The sequence below is a fragment of the Stylophora pistillata genome, chromosome 2 (genome assembly GCF_964205215.1).
Source record: "Stylophora pistillata chromosome 2, jaStyPist1.2, whole genome shotgun sequence".
NCBI classification, from domain to species: Eukaryota; Metazoa; Cnidaria; class Anthozoa; order Scleractinia; family Pocilloporidae; genus Stylophora; species Stylophora pistillata.
In genome coordinates this window covers 15316051-15339176 of record NC_142520.1, presented here as the reverse complement: position 1 = coordinate 15339176, position 23126 = coordinate 15316051, and the positions used below count along the sequence as shown (strand labels likewise).

Here is a 23126-nt window from a genome sequence, read left to right as displayed (position 1 = left end):
ACAGACCCTTACCACTTCATCAAGGGTTGGCATGAATTAAATCGATGTTGCGTTACGTCACGCCGGGACGCCCCCGATTTCGACACACCATCGACTTTCTATTCGTGTCGGAAAATTCCGGTAGAATTCGGAAATCGAAACGATAAAGAAAAAATATCTCATTACAGATAATCTTTAAATAGCTTCAACCATAGTTGAATCGTCCCCTCGATTAACTGTGCTTCGACAAAACAGAAAATTATATCATTCAACCCAAATCACATGAAACACATCAGTAAGCATTTGTTTTCATTTGTTTTTTTTGTTTCTTTTGTTTTTTTCGAAATCCCTACAGACCGTGGGCATATTTTGTCCATCGAGTCGATAATTTTTTTTTTCTTATTTTACTCAATTCTCGTCGCTTATGGTGTCGTCGAAATTACTGTAAGTCTCCAATCCTTAATCTTGCTGATTCAACATCTGAAGATTTGCTCGCAGACGAAATTTCGACCGGTTCTATTCACATCAAATCAAACTTGTTAACTCCAAAGGGAAAATCGCACCAATGTCAATTACACAGGAAGTATATAATTATTTTTGTTAAATCTTGTTTACTTTCAAATCATCACTATCCTTTTACGTGTCAACCTTTGAGTTCGGATCATGAGTTCTGAAAAAAGGGGGAAAAGTCCCGTTCAGGCAGGGATCTAGATTTCTCGCAATTCTTTCCCCCCTCAACCAATAAAAGTTCATATTCCAAAAAAGTTTTAATATCCGGTTTATCACACTGTTTTTCTGGAATTATGATTATACGTAGTTTGTCAGCTTGCTTTCGCCGCTACTCAAGCGTATAATCCTCACTTGTGGTTCAAAGTTCTTTTTACAGTGGAACTAGATACTACAATTATCGATCTCCCACGGAGCTAAACAGAATGAGCTCTTCTCATCACGCGACCAACGCGTTATGGTTTATTGTTCATTGCCGGTTTGAGCTTGCGTGGGTATCGCGCGTGGGCTAGCTTGTCTTTTCTTCCTACCTCAGGGGCCATGGAGGCCTGTAACATGTGTTGAAATACCTGAACGGATGTACGAGGAGGGGCATATCACGTAAAAAGAAAACGCATTGTTATTTGAGGGTGTTTTTTGTTTTTTAGTTCTATTTTTCAGTTTTTCTTCTAAAAGAAAATGTGATCGATTTAAGATATTTCTGACACGCAAAGGAAGTTCGCATCATGTGGTACAATGTTCCATTCCAGTAGTAATTTTCCAGAGCTGATTTCAAAGCTTCCAAACGTGATCGTTAGCAGGTAATTTTGGTTATTTACTTGCGTCACGACTCAATGCAACCGGCAAAAATAAACTTCAAAGGAATCTTGGACAATTAGACATTAATTTCATTTACCAAATTAAAAATCGTGCTTAATTTTTAAACGTAACTCGATTCTCCCTTCGAAACGCACGTTAGCAATACGCGCTCGAACGCGTGGTTTAATTCATGAGATCTAGAATGGATTGAGGAAGTTGGAGTGGGATTCGACGGCGTGGATATGAATTATCTTTGGGTAAAATAAAGTTACCAATGCAATAACGCATAGTTAAATTCGAGAATCGTGGTGAGCAAGTAATGGAGAGCCACATTGAACATTGAAATCAGATCTGAGAAAATATGCTCCCAATGAAACCATGCAGTTGGTCATCTGAAAAGTATGCGATGAAATACCTGTGGAGAATATAATGGTATTAGCCTTCTGCTTACGAAAACCACACAGCAGGACCTCAAACCATTTCAAATTTCATTAAGAGCGACTTTCGCCCTCACTGAATGAGTCGTCTTAAAGTGGTTCGAGATTGGCGAAAATACTAAATTTTTTAAATACGTTCTGAAAATGAAGTTGTTGCAAATAAGCAAGGTCACCATTTTATGACCGCGTTTCACCATCTTTATTATAATTAATGCCTGTAAAGAAATGCAATCACAGAATATAGAGAATTCTTCACAAGAGAGATACCGGAATTATTGCGAGTAAACAATATCAAGCTAAGTATTCTGATTTTAAGAACAACAGTTGGCTTCTTTCCCATAAGATAATTCTATTTTGATATAATAACAGTGTTTGCAAAAAATGATTAAGAAACGGAGGATAACAATTGCCATTTGTATCAGTAGAATAAATCGCACGAAAACACCCTAAAAAAGAAAAACAGCCTGGAAAAAATCACAATACATCGCCAAAACGGCGTCGAACTAACATGTACAAGAAAGGAATTGTCTCTCGCTCACAGCTCATAAAATTTTGATGAGGTTTCCGTATGCGCTACAACCGAACTATATTAGGCACTCGAAATAAATAAACTATGAAATGAAGTTCGTGCCGTGCCAAGTATCATGCATAATGATGAGATCTTAGAATTTTCATAGTATCAACTGATCATGAACTGTCAATGTAGAAAAAAAACATATCATACTTCTAAATTAACCTTTGGGTAGGGTGAAGTTCCAAGTTTTTTATTACGCTTTACGCTTTGGATTAAAATTTAGCCCAAAATGTTTCAGCTTTTCCGCCAGTTTCAGTCTTTGCGTGTCAGACTTTAGGAACCTTCAGTATAACAGTTCCTCTCGAACGTATTCCTCTATCCAGTTGTTTATCCAAATCTTAGCTATCAATATCTAGTAATTTCCTTTAAGCTGAAGGTGACTCTAAGTTCCTTCAGCCCATATGATGTGTTTTGATCTCTCAGAGGTACATGTATGCAATAACAATCTCCTGGCAATAATTGATATTAAAAAAAAAAAAAGAAATAAACCTTGACTCATTTGTTTCAAGGTACGGAGTCACTCATATCTTTTGATTGCGGAGTCGGCCCTCTGTCTAGGGGTCGAGCACTGCATGATTATTAGTCATAGATCCTGGGTTAAAATCTCCCTAACTCGTCTCAAATCTTCTGCGGGCGCAGAAAAGCGCATCGTGCAGCCTTAATATACTTCTGCTCACAAGCTCAGATTGTGATCGATGTTTTGACTACTACACTACTCTTGATCTTCGTCGGTCGATGAGGTCCGTTGACGACGCTTTGCGGAGAACTTCTGATCACGAGAACTTCTGATCACGAGTTTTTGATGCCGCTCGTTGATTTATTTTAATTCTTTTTCAAAACAAAAAAAACCTGTCTATTTTCTCAATATGCTGCAAGACGTGAAAACACTTGAAATATTTCGTTTTCCAAGTGCTGCTGAGTCACGTCTTAAGAAATGGGTGTCACACCGCTTCCCGGTTAGCTCAATGGATAGACCGCTGGACTGTTGTGCGGGAGGTCGAGGGTTCGAGCCCCGGCCGACCACCGTTCAAGGTCTTAAAATAATTGAGAAGAATATGCTACCTTTCTACAACATCAAGAAATGGTTAAATATTCTAGTCTTCTCGGATAGGGACGAATAAATGGAGGTCCCGTCTTCTGCAGGGTTAGGGTTGGGAGACGTTAGTTTCCCACGCACGAAACTACTGTTCCTGGGGTGGGATGGGTGGGTTAATAGCAGGTTCACATCAGCTGTTTAGCTGCCACCACTCACCTGCTCTAACAAATAAAGCTTACTTACTTACGTACTACTTACACTTTCGTTACTGGGTTACGTAATATTTCCCCTTCCATCTTCCTCTTCTGTGTGACTTTTCAAATATAGATTTCGAAAGAAAGAAAGAAAGAAAGAAAGAAAGACAATAAACGGTAACTACTTTTTAATAAGCATGGCAAAAATAAATAAATAAATAAACGATGAACTAATGATACTTGGAAAAGAATAATAACGACTACTGGATTTATTTTATCAAAATTCTAATCATGCTAATTCACCTGCAGAGATTAAATTTTGTCGAGGAGTTACGCTCTTGTGTAAATGTGCATTGCCACGATGTATTAGCATCCCCCAGGAACTGATAAGTTTCTGATATAAATATGATAGAAAGAAGTTCCAATTAGATTCATATGTGATCTACTATCACAATGGAGCTATATGCTGGTGGGTTCCAGTAATGGGCTCGATCCTACATCCCCTCCCTCCCACCTAGAGGAAACTAGTAGTTCCAAAAGATGGAATTATGCTTATGTGGTGCGACAAGCATATAACGAGTTGTATGGAAACTTACTCTGAACAGTCGCATTCTTAACCGAAAAACCTGAACAAGTTTTAAATAATATTAAATCTTTTGTGTTCAGTCCACGCCTTCAGTTCCCCTTTTTAACATTCTTACGAAAACAAGATAAACAGCTGTCAATCAGCTCCATCACAAGATTCGAAAAACAAAATAAAAGAACATAAAAGAAAGTAAAAGACGTTTGGAGCGTTAGCCCTTCGCTCCGACGAAGGGCTAACGCTCCAAACGTCAGCTTTTGTAATCGTTACGGTGGTCAATTTACCATTTCAACTTTTTTGAAATATCCAAATTATTTCGTTACTCCCACCGACGCAGCCCCAAACAGTTTCTCTAGAAACTATCAGCCTTTATTTAAAAGAACATATGAGCGAGTCAAGCTTGTTAAGAACGTGACTGTCTGTTCTGAAATAAATCCTTAATATGCAATATGAACATATTTTCAGAGGGCCATGATTGTGCAAGTTAAGTTTACCAGTGATCTTTACCTCAGTCATGTAAGTGCTATGGCGCTACTGATCAAGTAGCTATAGTGAACCTCATCGATGCTAGAATTACTGAAAAGTACCATCGTTATTTATACTAAATTTCCCATGACGCAGTTGTCAAAATTGTCTTAAATAATCCTGGATTGCAATGGTTTTCTTTACATCGCTCTCGTCGCTCTGTGATTGGCTTAGAAAAATCACGCTACCTTCTCCACTGACCAGATGTAACATTTTGTCCTCACGCCCGTCGCCATTCAAGTTCCTCGCTTGAGATCGATTACAATTGGAGTATAATCAGTCCTTTGTGACATTTTTGAAGTTTGGAATGGCGTAGAGACGCGTTGTGGCCTCTCGCGTACAGTACATGGCAGGAGATAACCGTATTCGTGCGTGACGGTGGACTATTACGTAATACATTACGCATGGACTTGCCCCCTGTTGTGTGATTTCGTAATTTTTGTAGGCTGACCGAATGATGTCAGAATATGCCACACTCAGGCCAACAAATCTGTTGGTCCCACTTGACTTGCTTGTTCGTAACGCCTCAAAACTGGTTAGAAATTCGAGTAGAAAGTTTCATGTTGAGCCATCTCCTCGATTTGGGCATTCATCTCCCAGAAGGGTGGGGGAGGGTGGCGTTTTGTTTGATTATGAGGGGATAAGAAAACTCCGCTAAGAAGGGATTTTAAAATGAAAAGTTTTTGTGGTTGAAAAGTTGTTACCGTTTCACCAAAAGAGACTGAGATGAGGTCTATAGTTGGGAAAGAATAGACTGTAATGGGATAGGGGCCATTAGAGGTCAGTTGGGATTTAGTCTCTGTTATCAAAGAGTTTTTAAAAGAGTTAATACTGGATTCCAAGAATTGGATATAGGAAACTGCAGATGAATGATAAACAAAATGTTCTATACGCATACTGTCAGTCGATTATATCTTATCAGTGTCGATGTGAAATCATATCGAACCCGATCCACGAAAAAAAGCTAGTTAACAATCACAGTTTTTTTCTCAGCTAAAGCTGCTTATTACTGTGGTCAAGTTACACTTAATCAACCCTAAGCAGTGTGGAACACAACAAGATTACCAGACAGGGTGACTGCGAAACTTGTTATTCAGTTAAGTGATAAAAGATGGTGAAAAATCAATAACGAATGAATGACATTGGCAACCTTCCCAGTCCCGCAATTCACTGGTACGCTTGAAAAAAATATTTCCAGTTTCTTTAGCTCACACAAATGATCAATCTTATGCGCCAGTAACAAAGTTAAATCCATTTCTTAAGTTTTGTAACAGCCTCGTTTCCAGACTCCGTACTCCGGTATGGGTGTAAACTGGCTTTGCCTTTGACGTCACAAACATAATTACAAAATCGCGTGCTAATGATAAGCTTTCAGTAATTTAAGGAATTTTTGCGATCTAATTATTTCCTGCCTGTTTAGCTTAATGCAACAACCGCTTTATATTGTGCGTCTAGAGGTATTTGTTCCGCCACAGTCCATTTGGTCGAGACCTCTTGAGGCTTTGAAGATGATAAATAATGAAAATTCTTTGTCGATTACGATATCTGAGACTTCAAGAAAATTTCGACGCGCCGCCAAGTTCCGCCTAATTCCGATCAAGCCGTGATAACTGCATTACGAAGCCAAAAGCCGTTTCCCCTGAGGCGTTGGTGTAAATCATCCCGGCTTTCATGCTTTCAACTGCTTTTTTTTTTTTTCTGTAGTTAGTGAACCGTACCACTCGACTAAATATTTTTCAGCAAAATTTTCACGTCGAATTAAGTTCAACCGCAAGCATATAGGTTATATGTATATATGCACAGCAGACTTTCGGTGTCTCACAAAGACTCAGGGAGGGAGGGAGGGAAGGCAAACCCCATATTTTGTCATCAGGTTTAGGTTTACTTTGTTTTGTTTATGATGGATTAAACAGAATATCTCGGTAACAATAGATAGTTTTAGAGCGTTCAAGTTAATTTTATCATTCATTTTAAAATTCTTTGTATCCCTGACATGTCTTCTCCCTTAGTCCTTCGTAACTTTGAAGATATATCACATAGACGCTGTTTCTTCGTTATGTTTGGTAATTGCGATTCCTCCCAGAGGTTCTTCTTTTATCATTTGCGGAGGGGGAGGGTGAGTTGAATTTTTCAAACCCTGCCCCCACCCCTTCTTTCCTTGAGTTTAAAGGTATTGACTCGATTTTCTCAGCTAGTTTTTTTATGAACAAACTTGGCCAAAATGGTTTTTGAAAAATTTGATACCAGATTTATTCGTGTTTCTTTTCTTCGTTCCCAGACAAACCAATATATTTAATCAGTCATTTGCATTTATTAGCACAGTCCAAAGATGCTAGATGGCTTGAACAGGGAAAACACCAAACACCTTATGTCACATCCGTGTTAAAGCCCTGTCGGAAGATTGCGGAGTAAAATGGTGTTAATTACAGAGAAAAGGCGACAGCAGGCTGTTGCCACCTTTGCTTACATCGTATTTGTGGTGTTTTTAATTTAACACAACTTTAAAAGTCTAAGTCTGCAATTTTATAACAGTTCCTTTTCTCAGTTTCGCTGAAAAAGAAAAGAGAGAAAAACAGGATTCAAAAAAGAAATTTACACACACAAGAAAACAAACCACTTCATTTTATCACCACTAACTATAACCTTAAAGTTCACAACCTTTTAAGTACTTAAAGGTCTGTGCAATATCGCAGTTCACTAAATGTACCCGCCCTCTCAAAGTTAACTTAAAGGTTGTAATCAAGGGGAGTCTGTCATTAATCCATTGATTAATTTGAAAAAGGAAAAACATCTATTTTGAGCCTTTATGACTGGAATAAAAAATGCTGTATTTTGGATGGAAAAAACAGAGTTGCAGAAATTCCTGACATGAAAGTTGTTTTTCAGAAAATAAAAAGATATAGATACCGCAACTGACTATTAATGAACCCAGATCACTCTCGGGTCACTTGACCGTTAGAGAGCTACGTACAACATTCATAAATTTAGAAGGACTACACTCTCTTCCAGCCCTAAAATTCATTCCAGCAATAAATCACCGATTTTCCATGCAGTCTGGTTCTTTTAAACCATAAGTCTATTAAATCAGTTGTCATACTTACAAAAATGTTTTCTTCTATTTCGTCTCTGTTAAAGGCAATTGCATCGTTGAGTGGCGCTTAGATTTATCACCGGTATGGTACTTTACCTTTCTTGTTAAACGTCAAAAAAGAGGAAGGAAACTTGGGGGACTAGAGGTGGGAGGGAATCGAGAGAGGACTGGGGTGGATATTGAATCGAGACACATCAAGACACATAAATAAAGGATTTTTATAAAGAAAGAGGTTGTCGGAAAAACAGAGCAAATAGAGAACCTTAAGGGGAATTTACATCCAAAGTCCCGGAATGGAGTAAAAACTTTCAAAATAGAGTGCACATGGTCAATATCATTTCAACAAGATTGGGAGAACTTAAAAGTGTTTAAATATAGTGTCCTTATCATATTTCCGTTTCCTAACTGAACGGTGGCGCTAGATTTAGAACACGGAGGCGCATCCGTCTCTTCTTAGCTTCCTTAGGTGTATGAACATTCACATATCGATTTATAAATATGTTAACTTCCAGTGGGTCAGGCTAGATTGAATATTTCACTCGGAGATAACTAAATGTTAAACGAGGTGTCGTAAGAAATATTATTGTCTATAAATCACGAGTGTTTGCACTCAAATGACAAAGTATCTTGGCAGCGTTACGTATAGTCCACCATACTGGCATCCACGCAAGAAAGTGCGAGCTATTTTTTTTTCTTTTAGTTTAAATATCGGACGATCAACCCTTAAGAGCTTGATATTGACCGTGCATCTCTCTTTTATTCTTGGTTTTAGTAGAGGGAGGGAGTTGGCCATCTGGAGGTATCCTTCTCCTGTGCAACTTTTTTTTTTTTATTTGGCTGAAACTGTTTCTTTTGTACATTTTCAGGCGTGAATGTAATTCCTAAAGTGGAATATGCCTGCATCACTCAAAGTCGTTAGCTATATTGAGAAATAAATCGTCATTAACCTGAAACTGCTGGCAAATCTAAATCTTGATAATTTCTTTTACAATGAAACAGGTTGTGATTATCTCTTAATTCCCTCAATGCGCTGCTTTCCTGTTAGGAGATACAAGTGACTTTGGCAGGAGAGAGGGATATGGCGGATATTAGAAATGTTTTTACATCCAGTGTGGTAGGTTATTTCGGGCAGCCAGCGCCCCTATCATTGTCTGTACTATTATTATAAATTTTTCTTTCTTGTTTATTCTGGGGTGAAAAAAATAAAGTTGTTGTTGTTGTTGTTGTTGTTTTTGTCGGAATAATCATATTCACACCAACACAACACACTAACTTAATGAGGGCACGTGTTATGCCAAAACGTGAGTAAGTTTTAGCGTGAGTTTCAAATTTATTTGATTTCAAGTTTTAGTTACGTTGTGGTAAAACGCATCAGCCTAAAGTTTGGGTTTACCGTCCACCGTTCATAATTCGTCCATAAAACCTTGCCATAAGTAATTCTCATTTCTCGTTTAGACAATCAAGAAGCGGAATGAAGCCTGTAGGAGATATCCCAAATAACCTCCGGCTGATTCCCAGAGGCAATCTATTGTTTTCGTTATTATTCTCTTTAGTTTAGAACTAGATGCGTAATAAAGTATGAGGCTGGGCGGAAACCTTGCCCTCTTGGTCGCCCGCTTGTGTTTTGTTCAAAGGCGTAAGGCGGTTTTGGTTTTGTTATTTTGAAACGCATGCGCAATGTATAGTTTAACCCTTCAACTCAAAGTCCCACCAGTTATTATCCTCTAATGACTACAGCATATTTTCATTAAAGTAGACCGAAAATTGGGTGTTAAAGCACGTGAACATCGCCTGGCCGACAATTTCTCATCACCTGCTTGCAGCGAAATGTGCTGGAATCGTGAGAAGTTACAAGTTAGTCATTCGTGAGAGTAAAGGGGTTTCTCTTCTAGCGGAGGCCCCTTTTCCTTGTACCCTAAAAGGAAAGGAGGCCTCTTCTACCGGGGAATAAGAGGATTCAACAAGAATTAAGACGGCGGTAGCACAGTGAATTGCATTGTTCCATGTTCCTTGACATTTAAATTGACAACAAATTGGGCAAAGTAATAAATCAGTACTTCAAAGTGAAAAAAATACTGCAATTTTTTATCGAACTTTCTGACATGTGACGTTACGTTTGAAAATAGATAGAGAGAGGCTGATGGCGACAGACGCTCCGTCGATGAATACTGATACGACTTTCATTTTGTCTTAGAAGAAAAAAGACGCAATGACTTTAGTCCAGTTTTTTTCCTACTCATTTAGTTTTTCTTTTCTTCCTTTTTTTATTCAGGTCTTCTAATTCGCATGGAAACTGGCTTTCTACTTTTGAATAAGGAAGAAGGTAAGGTGAAAAAGACGCAATATTTTTAGTCCCAAGTTATGTCCAGTTTTTTTCTCCTATTCATGTGGCTTTTTTGTTCCTTTTCTTTTTTATCTAGGTCTTCTAATTCGCGAGGAAACTGGCTTTCTATTTTTGAATAAGGTTCATATCTTATAACATAGTCAAGGTAATTTATTCCCTCAAGAAATCAAACGGTTAAGGCTCTGGTGTACAACTTAGGGCCTCTTCATAGGAGCCCGGTTGACCGGCCGGGCTGGCCCGCGCCGCTTACCGGGATGAAGGCTTCCGAGATGAGAAAAGGCCGAGGATCCTGGGGACGAGTTTTGGCGCGAAATTAGTGAAAACAAAACAAAGATGGCGAAACGGTAGCGAGATATTATTTTTGCGCCTATCATGGCTTTGGCAACCCTTTTAGCTGTACCACTGCTGTTAAACGGGTTGCTAATGATGTGGGAAACTCTTCACGCAAAGGAAAACGATGCCATCCGGATCGCCTTCTTGCGGAAGCGAAATTATTCGTTACAAAGGTTGAAACGAATATGCGACGAATTCATCCAGGTAACCGGGATGAAGTGTTTTTATGGCAACAATTTCCAGCCCGCTTATCGGTACCGAGATCCCGGTTGGAAAAACCGAGATCTCGGTAACCGAGCCAGGTCGCCCTCTCATATGAACACATCGAAAACTTTACAAAGGATTTAGAGGTAAGGCGAGATGTCGGAAACCGGGCCAGCCCGGTCAACCGGGCTCATATGAAGAGGCCCTTATTCATTCTTCTCTCACTGTTTTTTTTCGTCGAAACTGGTTGTTTAGCTTTCCTTACCCGTCAAAGAATCTATTTTGCATTATTTTTGTTGCACTCTTGACTACAACAGGAATAAATAAGAGCGATGGTAATTTTTTAACGTTGTAATAAACAATGACGAAAGGCCATCAGTTTGTAAAATATTTGTTATTAATAGAGACCCGAAATTCTCGATACATTAAATTACAGATTGAATTTGATACAAATCTTGATAAAAACAGAATTTGCATCTCAAATGATCATTAAGTATCAAAGTTACAGCAACAAATTGTACTAAAAACTATACAGCTATTATTTTACATAAAAATGTCCTATCATTGATAAATATGACTTTTTTCGTAAAGGGTAGGCGAAATTAATGCGGGCCTCGTGAACATGAATATTAATATAATATCATGGCCATCAGGAACGAAATTTATATCTATACTTTTCGAAATAATAATAATAATAATAATAATTTAATATTTATATTGCGCAAATTAACATGCGGATATGATCAAATGCGCATCACAACTCTTTTCGGGGGACTTTGGTCGGACTGCATCAGCAGTTTACAAACAATCGAAGAAAACTTATTTGAAGATGCCCCCTCCCCCAAATTCCCAGTAAACAGGCCAGACCACATCACAGCAATCTCGTGAGTGGGTTCTTTAAAAAAGAATTAAGGATAATCAAGGAAATAATTAAATAAAAATTCCTTCGAATATCAAAATATGTAGCAACAGAAAAATAACAACGCCGCCAACAATGCAGATATTCTCTTTTGGCTGTTATCAGAGTAAAGTAGCTGTTGCCTTTTAAAGCGCTTTCAAGCGTCAGGCAACTAGCGACGAAGTTCTCCCACCTCCGGCTTAAAATGATTATCTGTTATGTAAAATACCCTGGTTAAACTTCTGAATTAATGCTTCATATTTCCAAGCCCTACCAAATGTCCCAGCTACGATTTTCACTTAACACAAGTGGTATCAAAAGGTAAGTTCATCTGAGGCATGAAATTGTTAAACGAAATTCGATTTACGTTTATATTTACGAAACTTTATATAAAAATTTACACAAGTGTTATTTTACATCAATGTGTTCTATGATAAAAAAAAGTAATAAATAAATAAAAAAAACCACCAATTTCCTTGTGAAATATATAAAAAATCACATTCATATATATTATATTTTAACATTGCACAGACATTCACTTCTAGCTACTTGTAGATTGGGTTCATCTTCAAAAATCTCCAACACTGACAGCTTCTCCTGTATCCTACAAACCCACATGAAGAAATCAAAGATTGACACCACCACGGAAACCGCGACCTACAAGACAGACCAATGAGTATTTTAAGAGGACAAATAAATATTCCTGATAAAATTTTACAATGACGCGCTGAACGGAGAGGCTGTTCGTCTCGGTAAATATCGTCTGCATACCACAGGCAGCCCAGTACTAATATGCAACATACGATTCATTCGGATCAATCGTATGTCTTGAGGTTATGGCTGTGCACTGACAAGGGCTGTCCACAAGAAACTGACTTTTGTCTGTAGGTGAGATACAAGTCTTGATGCACCAGTTGATTTAAGTACACCAGCTTACTATAGCTAAAGTATTACACTCGGTCAACATGCCACAGCGAGTCCAGGCTTAAAAAGTGAACTTTAGCGACAGAAGCTAATTAAAACTGAAATTGTTACACGACTTGAACAGATTTTAATTTGGTTTCGTTGGCAAAATAGTAAAATATCACGCAGTCTGTTAAGAGCCTCCATTGGTAGCAAAAGAAACGCTAAGTTTAAAACTACAACTTTCAAGTTGATTTAGCAAACAAACTAGCGATTAACATTTTAACATTAAAGAATTCAGCAAACATAAAATAAACTCTATAACATACCGAACCAACCTGAGTTTATCGCGCGATTCAGCAGGAACTGCATGAAACCTTGACAACACAATGAGGCATGATGTAGAGAATTCAGCCCATTGATATCATTAGCCAAAGGATTCGCTCCTCTCTCAATAAGGTACTTTACACCCTTCAGCTTGCAACGACGAGCCGCACAAATTAAAGGTGTTTCACCGTAAACGGTTTCTGACTCAATATCTGGCACGTAACTTAAGATAAGATCTATGGTTTCAGGGTCACCCCCCTGCGCGGCAAAATGTAATGAGTTCCATCCGTCGTTGTCCATCTGGGACGGATCTGCTCCTCTCATAATCAGACTCTTCACTGCTTGAACGTTCCCTTTCAGAGCCTGATTCATTAGTGGCGTTCTGCCTGTTGCGTTTCTGGAGTCAACAGAAAATCCAAGAGGAAGCGTGGATCTCATCTTAGTAACATCTCGGACTCTTTCAGAAGAATGTAACTGATTCAATTCCTTGTTGTTATCACTCACAGAAGTGGCACCTAGAATTGTAAATATTAAGACTAAGTAAACGCTTCAGTTGTTGAACTGTTAATAATGTGGGCCGTGTTAAACACATTCATGTCTAACACCACAGCTCGTAACGACTTGTTTATTAACAAGTCGTACGACCCGCAGAGAACGTCTAATGTATTTGCAAGTTGTAAAGCAGTGCTGTCGACCCGTGGAGCTCATTAAAGCTTTGGCCATGACAGTTCTATGATCCGTAGGATCACTATGGATCGTCTATTGCATTCACGTGCCGTACGGCCCGTGCATGTTGTCTAATGTAATCACGAGTCGTATAGTTTTCCAGTCGATCCATGAATCCCAGAAGAGAGACTTAGAGTCCCTCCGGCCATGACTTAGCGTGTCGACTCGTAAGATACGAACGCTCAGCGCACAAACAACAAGAATATAATTCGTGCTACTAAAAAAGTACCGCACAAAGTGCACGACACACCATCATCCCACCAGACAAAACCAAACTATCCCTACTGAGATTCACAAGTGGAAGCACAACCCGAGAATACATTAAACGATGCGTACTGATCGCACGACTCGTGAATATACTAGATAATCCATACAGATCGTGCGAATCGACAAAATCCACCATGGCCACCATCCACTCAAGTGACAAACTAACTTACAGTCCCCCTAATGACATTCACAGTTGACAGCACGACCTTCTATAACATCAAGAAATGGTTAGATATTCTAGTCTTCTCGGATAGGGACGAATAAATGGAGGTCCTGTCTCCTGCAGGGTTGGGGTTGGATACGTTAATTTCCCACACACGAGATTACTGTGCGATGGATGTCCTCCCCTGGGGGGGGGGATGGGTGGGTTGTCTGGGAGTCTCGTTACTGGAACATTAGTTCTGTGAGATCTCTCATGCCAAATCTGGCGAGGTTTATAAATACTAAAAATACTAAATACCTTAACGACTCGCGAATACATTACAGATTATTACACGATCCGCACGAATCGCACGGATCGACAAGTCAGTTTTACGACCCGTAACGATCCTTAGTACTGAACAACCCTTGCTGAATTGCTTTATATTTCACTCTTAAAGACAATTGTTGGGAATTCCTAGGTTTCTGTTCGCTAACCGACACAATCTAATAAGTCCCGAACCTCACGTTTGCTATACGTAAACAGACCATTTCCGCTCTCTGTCCCTCTGCGCTTACATTCTACAGTTGCTTACGGTCAGCTATTAGTTATCAAATAATCAAGTTAAACATGTACAACGAGAAAAGTGAAATGTCACTAATTTCAACACCACCTATCGCAAAAAAAGGCTCTAAGAGAGATGATATGATAAATAACATTTTTATCAACTTTGAGTTTCAAAGGGATTAAAACAACGCAACAGAAAAGAAACGTTACACAAAATAAAAGTAAAAAAGTCCAATATCACAGATCGGTCCCAGTCCCTATCCTTCAATTATTCCCTTTTCTTTGAACCACCTTCTCCCCACTGTTGAAGTCCAGAATGCAATAAAGTCCTAACCTTAATAAGATTTAGTCCTAAATGTAATAAGCCTCCAATGCCAGTGCATTGTTGTTATAGCGGAAATCCACATTGAGATGTTACAGTGACAGCTGTTGCACCAAAAAGTCCTCTGACCAGTGTTCGTGTCACATTATGGGCTCGCTGATATCAATCAGTGTTTTTTTGTTTGCTTGACTTAAGTCGAGAAGCATTGGCTACAAACCGTTATACTGATGAATAATTAGCGGCTGGCACAACAATGAGTGGCCTTGGTCCACAAAAACGCAAAACCAAACGCGGCAAATATCCAGCCATCCTGACCTCACCTTTGGTCAATAACTCATATGAATAAATTTCACGTAGACCAAACAATTATGGCAAGGGAAGACAAGGTCCGAATGCCCTTCCGAGCCCGAAATTTGTCTAACGTATAGGTCAGTGGATTTCCACTTCTTTGCAATTTGGTTCATGAAGTGTTAACTTCAGCACTGATCACACGAGTATATCATCAAAAACTGTTGCAGTAAAGAGTCTGAGCCACTGATATAAAGTTTGATATTGGTCGGTAACGTTCTCTTTGTTTTGACGTCTGTCAATTCGATGCCAAAAGCACATCAGTATAAAAGTTTGTCACAAATGCTTCTCGACCCAGGTCTCTAGCAAACAAAAAGAGGGTGATTTATGTCAGCGAACCCGCAGTAGGCCATGAATATTGGTCAGAGGACTTTTTGGTGCAACAGCTGTAGCTTTAACATCTCGATGTGGATGTCCGCTATAACAACAATGCACTAGCGCAGTTAAACGATTGTAATGGAGGCTTATTACATTTAGGACCGACCGTCATTACATTTAGGACCAAATTTTATTACATTTAGGACACCCCCCCACCCCTTCAACCTTTAGTTCAATTGCATATCAAATTACTGATAGGCACATGGTATACCTTTTACAACAGTTTCAGTGACTGTTACTGTTGGAACTTCTTTTATAGTTCTCTGGGCTTCTTCTGTTGAATTATATGCAGCTGTACATGAATCTGATGAATATGAAAAAAACAAACAAACAAACAAACAAACGCATAAATGAACCAGCCACAGGCAAGACTCAAACATATTTGATTAATACGTTTGCTATACGTAGAAAAACCACACTTGAAGGTTCACGTTTTCTTTAGATAATAGGGACTTTAAGCATTCAGGACGGCAACGCCACGGAAGACGTCGATTAAAAGATGAGTTTCTACTTTTAGTTAGAATTTCGAAAATGGCTGCATGTGTTTCCCGTCTCGTAAGGCGCCAGACCGCAAACTCAACATAACGCATCAAAGTAGCGCTGAGTTCCATATGTAAATTAAAATAATTTGCCGCCGCGGTTTCGCCTCGCAGACGACGCTAATTTTTGTGATTTCACGTTGTTGTTTTGCAAAGAACGGGTACGAAGTGTGCAAAATTTTAAAACGCACATGCTAGGCTATTGTTCTACCAATTAGATCCATTGTTTTTCCACGTTCTCGCTGCCGTCGCCATTGTGGTTTGCTTAAAGTCCCTATTAGGGACCTTAAGCAACCACGACGGCGACGGCAACGAGAACGTGGAAAAACAAGAAATCTAATTGGCAGAACAATAGCTCAGCACGTGCGTTTTGAAACTTTGTACATTTCTTAGCCGTCCTATGCAAAACAACAACGTGAAATCGCCAAAATTTGCGTCGTCTGCGAACCGAAACCGCGACGGCAAATTATTTTAATTTCCATTTGGAACTCAACGCTACTTTATACGTCATGCTGAAGTTGAGCTGTGGCGCCGTATGAGAAAGTAAGCTGCTGCAGCCATGTTCGAAATTCTACCTAAGAGTAGAAATTCATCTTTTAATCGAAGTCTTCCTTGGCGTTGCCGTCCTGACTGCTTAAGGTCCCTATTATATTCCCTTTACCGGACTCTAAAACGTTATTCCTCTAAACCCACACGCATGCGTTCTTCAAAAATTGTAATAAAACCATTCACGTATCGTATTAAACCTACTCCTACTGGTTGACCGTCATCCTCCATTCCCGACCTCTGTCCCTCTGCGCTTGTATTCTACAGTCGGTCAGCGATTAGTAATCAAATAATCTTCTCAGACTCATTAATTATGCATGAGGTAATCAACTAGTTGGCTGGCCTCATTTGTGTCACATGGATGCCCCTTGATATCCGTTAAAGAACAAATCCAAACACGCATGTTAAGGCATCCAAACACGTGTGTTTGAAAATCAATTTGTAAAAGAATGCAGTACTTGAAGAATTGTTTATTAACTTCCACAAACAATTCCTCACAACGAACGAGGCGGAGAGCGACCATCCGTCTTATTAACCACTTCCTGGACGAACTTTTGCAAGCCAGAAGTTTAGGGAAAGGCTGTCCAAGTGGGAAAACCGGGAAGACGTTTCTGTGGCTGCTTCCTGAATTTCTCAAAAATTGCAATCGAGGACGCTAATGCAAAGTGTGACTGCTACTAATTAAAAAGCCGAAGTTGTGAAAAAACGCAACACCTTGAAGAACAATAAAGAAAAAATACGTACATACGCTAATGAAACAAAAAAAAACAGAAAATTTTTATTTACGTGGTCTTTCTGAATGTATGTTTATTGTCGGTAAATTAGGCCCTTTTGAGGAGAAACAAACACCGACTATTTACGTGGTCTTTCTGATTGTGTGTTTATTGTTAATAAATTAGGCCCTTGTGAGAGGAAAACAAAAAGTGACTATTTATGTGGTATATCTGATTTTGTGTTTATTGTGAATAAATTAGGCCCTTTAGAGAAGCCATTTCATTAACTCGGCATTCGTGTTGTATCAGAGTTTCCAAACACTCGAAAAAAATAAAAGTACTCTGCCTTCGGCCTCGTGCTGTTATCAGTTTTCTCGTGTTTGGAAACCCTGAAGAAACACTACCCCTTGTTTATGAAATATTACAGGTCAACTTATTGTTTAAAGAGGCTCTAAATAGAGATGATTATAAGAAATTACATGCTGATCAACACTGAGTTTCAAAGGAAATAAAATAAAGGAACAGAAAATAAATGTTACACAAAATAACAGGAAAAAAGTCTAATATCACAGATTGGTCCTAGTCCCTCCCCTTCCATTATTCTCTGTTCTTTGAACCACCTCATTCCCCCACCCCCACCCCTTCAAATTTTGGTTGAATTGCTTATAAAATTACTGATAGGCACATGGTATACCTTTTACAACAGTTTCAGTGACAGTTACTGTTGGAACTTCTTTTATGGTTCTCTGGGCTTCTTCTGTTGAATTATATGCAGCTGTACATGAATCTGATGAATATGAAAGAAACAAACAAAAAAAAAAATATATGAACACATTCATCAAATAATAACCACAAGTGGGACTCAAATGTTAAAAAATTTTATATAGTGCTTAGTATAAGACAGCATATTTTGCCTCCTCTTGGCTTCATAAAAGAGTGGGTATAGAGTGTTGTGTGGAAAAAATGGGAGAGATGTACAAAACTTTTTGATGTTTGATCCCAATCAGTGCCAATTTAAATAACCCATAAGCCATGAATACATGTATAAATAATTAATAGCTCCTCTTTTTTCACCATTGTTCTATGTTTGATCATTTCTTTCCTTATTGCTTCAAAGTTTATCTACACACTTGATCTATTTTTGGAGTTTAGATGATCAAAAAGTGCTAGGATAGCAAAGATCTAGTCAGATATATTTCAGTTTATACATTTCTTTACGAGTTGAGAGTAAAGCAGAAACAGTCAGAAATTCTACAATTATTTAATCTAAGATTCATCTCAATCAGCAATCACATGAGGGTCTTAATTGCTTCACTATATTTAATCAGCATAAATAATCTAAGATGCTAATAATCCTCTATCATTGTGAAAAAAAAGGTAAAATTTTCATGATTTTTTTAAATTATCTTTTTAGAACTATTTTGTGCCAGATATTACAAATTTACAGATACGTTCCATACAAGTCTACTGATAGTTGCAGTAAACTGTCTTAACCACAATAATTGGCTGCTCATTTGACAAGCAAAGTATACCATGTTGTATATTCTCTGGGACACTTCTCAGTCCTAATTGGTGTGCAATAGATATTTGTTTCAGCAAAATTAAAATTGCTCACATTTTTCCTTCATTACTTGTGTGTGCCAAAATATGTTCCTGATACTAGCTTTTTCATCTGTCACCCTGCCAACGCTTGGAAAATTTTAGAGTAATTTGACGGTTAAAACTCTGAGGAGATGGATTTCAAGAGTCCCCTAATGAACATGACAAAAAGTTTTATCTCTAATAACCATTTTTAAAAATAAACCAAATTGAGGCAGAACCTGTGATGTTACATGTACATGCACTCACCTAGTGCAGACTCACTTGGTCCCCTTCTTTCGCTTTTTCCAACTTCTACACAGCTGTGTGGAACACTGTGTACCCAGGCAATAAAGAATATTGAAAGAAAAACTGCCAGCAAACATATGGTCCCTCCACACAAATAAAAGAAAGAGAAAATTAATTAAGATTACTTCTGAGAAACTGGACTACATTAGTCTCATAATGAACACATTTTTTCTTCAATAGTAACCTTATTTTTCAAGAATAAACCCCATATTTAGCATGTAGAATATAGCTCAATTGGTCAGAGCACCAGATTGTGTTGAGTGGGAGGTCGAGGGTTCGAGCCTCGGCCGGACAAATACTCATGGTCTTAAAATAACTGAGGAGAATTTGCAACCTTTCTATAACAAGAAATGGATAGATATTCTAGTCTTCTCAGATAAGGACAAATAAACTGCAGGCCCTGTCTCCTGCAGGGTTAGGGGTAGGAGACGTTAATTTCCCACACACGAGACTACTGTGTGGTGGATGTCCTCCCCTGGGGTGGGGATGGGTGGATGTTGGCCTTGAAAAGCCCCTATGGGGAGTGGTCAATTAACCTATGTAACCTATGTAAGCCTAAAGGCTGGACCAGATCAGCTTAAAGCTGGTTTAAATGGAGGCCAGTGCAAACAATAGCAAAGCCAAACCACAACAGTGGGAGCTAAGTTTCCTGCTAACCAGTACATAGAGGAAGCAGGAGATGAGGCCTACGGTTCATCATCCTTATCCAAGAAGACTACAATATGTAACCATTTGTGAATGTTATAGCAAAGGCAACACATCAATTCTCTTCAAACAGTTATTTTAAGACCCTGAGTGTTGGTCTGGTACAGGGTGTGACCTCCTACACAGCACAGTCCAGTCATCTACATTGTGTGCAAACTGAGCAAAACTCCTTACTGAGATCATAAAAATTTACCTTCTTAGCACCATAAAAACTATTACATAACAAACATTATGGATAATAATTATGCATACACTTATGCTACACTGTAATTAGGCTGTTGGGAATTAAATGTCAGTGGAAGCTTGGTGGGAATAAACCACTAAGCCACCATGACCACAATGTTATCTACAACTTTCTTACTCTTTTCCTCATGCAATGCTTTTCACAGGACTTACTGTAATTTGTGAAACGAATCAAAACAAAACAAAATAAAAATCTGTTATTCGCAAAATAAAAAAAGGGAAAAAAATTTTTAACATGCCTGAACCTCAAGAAAATCAAGGAGCTTGGGTAAGTTCCATTTTCCCAGCAAACACGATATTTATCTATCATCAGTTGCCACATTTTCCATGTGTATTTTTGGTTAGGAAAGTGTCATGATTGTCATACATTCCAATTATTCTTTGACAACATTATGATACTGCTTACACTTTAACAGTACAGCTATAGCACCAGCTAATATTTCATTTGCTCTTCATGGCTTATTAAAGGTGCAACTCTTCTTTTGCATTAGTTTATTCCCGAACATAGTGGAGACTTTGCAAAAAAACACCACAAAGATTTTTCATTTCTTACTTTTACTTGCTCTTGTTATTGTGATTTGTTAGGCTGCATATGCAATCCACACTTGTAGTGAACTGACCAATTCATTCTTCTGGCCTGTGGAGTTTTCCACAGAGATTCTCTTTTTGCAAGTTACAGATTTCCATTTTCCAAATTACAGATTTCTATTTTGCAAATCAGTAACAGATTTCTATTTTGCGAATTACAAATTTCTACTTTGCAAATTACAGATTTCTACCTCCTAAATCATCGACAGAGTTCTATTCTGCAGTTATCAATAATATGAATATTTAGGTCTAGTATCCTTCAGGGATTGTAAAATTATCATACAAAATTTACCTGTCAGAACCTCCTTCCTTTGAATTTGTGCCTTTTCCTTTGAACTGCATGTAGCTTTTTCTGAATATAAAGAAAATTCATTCAAAATTACATTTTAGGATAAGTCATACTTAAAAGAAAAACATTTCTCAGATGCGTGATCTCTCTCCTGCTTTCTTTTGTCACAAATTACACTCAGTTACCCTGTAATAGTAGGAGTAATTATAAGAAGTAACCAACAGTCACTAAAAACAAGAATTGGTGACAGCTCCTGATCATTTAATACTATATTTCTACGCTTTGTTTCCAACACAAAGGAAAAAATCTTTCTTGAGGAAGTGAAGTCAGTAGCTCTACAAAGCAAACCTGTGATTTCGGTCTCCTTAGGAGTGGGACTGGTAGCCAACTGCAGAATCATCTTCTCAAATTTTTTACTTTCTTCCTTCCAATTGTACACCTTCTCATAATTCTCTCTCAGACGTACAGCAGAGGTATATCTCTCATCTGGTGTTTGTTCCGATAGCTGTTGGATTTTGGTTGCCCATTTATCTGGTGAAGCTGTGGGGATGACCACAGCCATTCCACCATCCACAGCTTGGAGGGCTTTGGCAATCCCACATTCCCTGGAGATCAGCACAGAAACACCGGCTGATATCGCCTCCAGAGCAACAAGCCCAAAGCCCTCAGTGCGGGATGGCATCACTACTAAATCTGCTTCACGAAACATCTTCTTCATTTTCTCATAACTGCAGAAGCCACGAATGGTTAACTGGTCACGTGATATCTTTGTTTCCTCCAGGAACCACTTTTCCATCTTCCGTTGTTCATCTTGTGGTGCACCAACAAAAGTGAGCTCGAATTTTCTCTCCAGCGAAGCCACAGCTTTTCCAATTATGTCATATCCTTTCACTTCAAAGTCCTCAAAGCTTCCACGACCAAACATGAATACACTAAATTCTTCCTCTGATGATTCGAACCCTGACCACTGCTTTGCTGTTGGATTAACATACTGTTCAAAAATCCCCGGAGTAATGACTTCTACTTTGATATCCTGCAGACGTCTCCGATATTTTCTTTGTAGTAGAGGGCCTACTGCAACAGCCAAATCGGATGCTTCGCACAGCTCCAGTTCTTGTCTGTTCTTATCTTCACTATCTGCAATTGCATCAGCCGTAATGCTGCACTCTAACTTGTATTTTCCAATATCTTCGCAGAACACATGTACAAAGTGTATCCACCTACATCTTGTAGCTTTTCGAATGAAATAAGCCGCACCACCGAACTTCCTACCGTGGCCAATGACGATGTCTGGCTTAGGAAGCTCTGATGGTGGTATTTTGATCCATTCTAGTGGATCACTGGACCCTGGAGGGCGCCGTGCTGTGATTAAATGGATTCCATTCCTGCTCGCATCTTCTCTTTCTTTTTCTGTGCTTTGGCAAACATAGCAGTGAAGCCTGATTCTGTCAATCGAATACTTTGCCAGATTTATAGCAAGTTCCCTGTTAAACGTTGATAATCCACCTTTTGAGGAGCCCCACTCGCTACAGATGAACATAACATCAATACACTGATCCACAACTGTATCTGCGCTACAAGAAGCTCCGCTCTTGAGGTCTTCACTCTCCTCTTTATCTTTCACAGGGTTCGCATTAAGTGCGTTCGAATATCCTCTTTCCATTTGCACGTCGTTATTAGCAAAATGAGGGTTGGAAAGATCATCAGAGGGGATTGGACTCGGAATCTACCAACATTGCGCACTACATTATTCCAACCAAGGTTTGGTATAAAAATTAATAACAACTGTGGTAGTTAACTGTCAAAAATAAATCGGTAAAGCTTCATTATTGCAAACATTTAAGTTAAAAAACTTTCAGTCATTTGGGTCTTGAACAAGGAAAAGGAAAGGCACTTACAATTCCGTAAGGTGGTATTCCTGAATCACAAGATTTTCTCTTGTATTTTCCTAAAAACATCAAGCGACGGTTGCTGAAAGACAGTGTTGTGGCAGTTCTCGTTCATGAAGAGGAGGCGTGGATTGTAGGATGCACACACGTTATAACGAAGGTGGAAGAACGTCTTGACCTATATTTTGTAACCGGCGGCCTAGATACGAATAATATGATGACCGCTGGCCGTAAACGATGGCCAAGC

The 23126-nt window shown here is 38.8% G+C and overlaps 1 protein-coding gene and 1 long non-coding RNA gene across 3 annotated transcripts; both read right to left on the bottom strand.

Moving 5' to 3' along the window:
• Positions 1–805: 805 nt before the first annotated feature.
• Positions 806–5359, bottom strand: LOC111343843 (uncharacterized). The gene is made up of 4 exons (XR_015996615.1): positions 4822–5359; positions 3829–3919; positions 3590–3644; positions 806–1699 (listed from the first exon to the last, which is right to left on the bottom strand). It is a non-coding gene; the product is annotated as an uncharacterized LOC111343843 (long non-coding RNA).
• Positions 5360–10980: 5621 nt separating this feature from the next.
• On the bottom strand, positions 10981–23103 carry LOC111343850 (uncharacterized). 2 transcript variants are annotated; one of them, XM_088747524.1, is made up of 8 exons: positions 22889–23103; positions 21339–22788; positions 20994–21053; positions 19127–19249; positions 17973–18065; positions 15692–15784; positions 12736–13248; positions 10981–12160 (listed from the first exon to the last, which is right to left on the bottom strand). In XM_088747524.1, exons 2-8 carry the CDS (start codon positions 22651–22653, stop codon positions 12129–12131), a joined length of 2229 nt encoding a protein of 742 aa, XP_088603650.1. In that variant the 5' UTR covers positions 22654–22788; positions 22889–23103; the 3' UTR covers positions 10981–12128. The 2 variants fall into 2 exon arrangements, with proteins under 2 accessions (XP_088603650.1, XP_088603651.1); XM_088747525.1 differs by having other exon boundaries at positions 12745–13248; positions 21339–23102.
• Between the last annotated feature and the right edge of the window lie 23 nt (positions 23104–23126).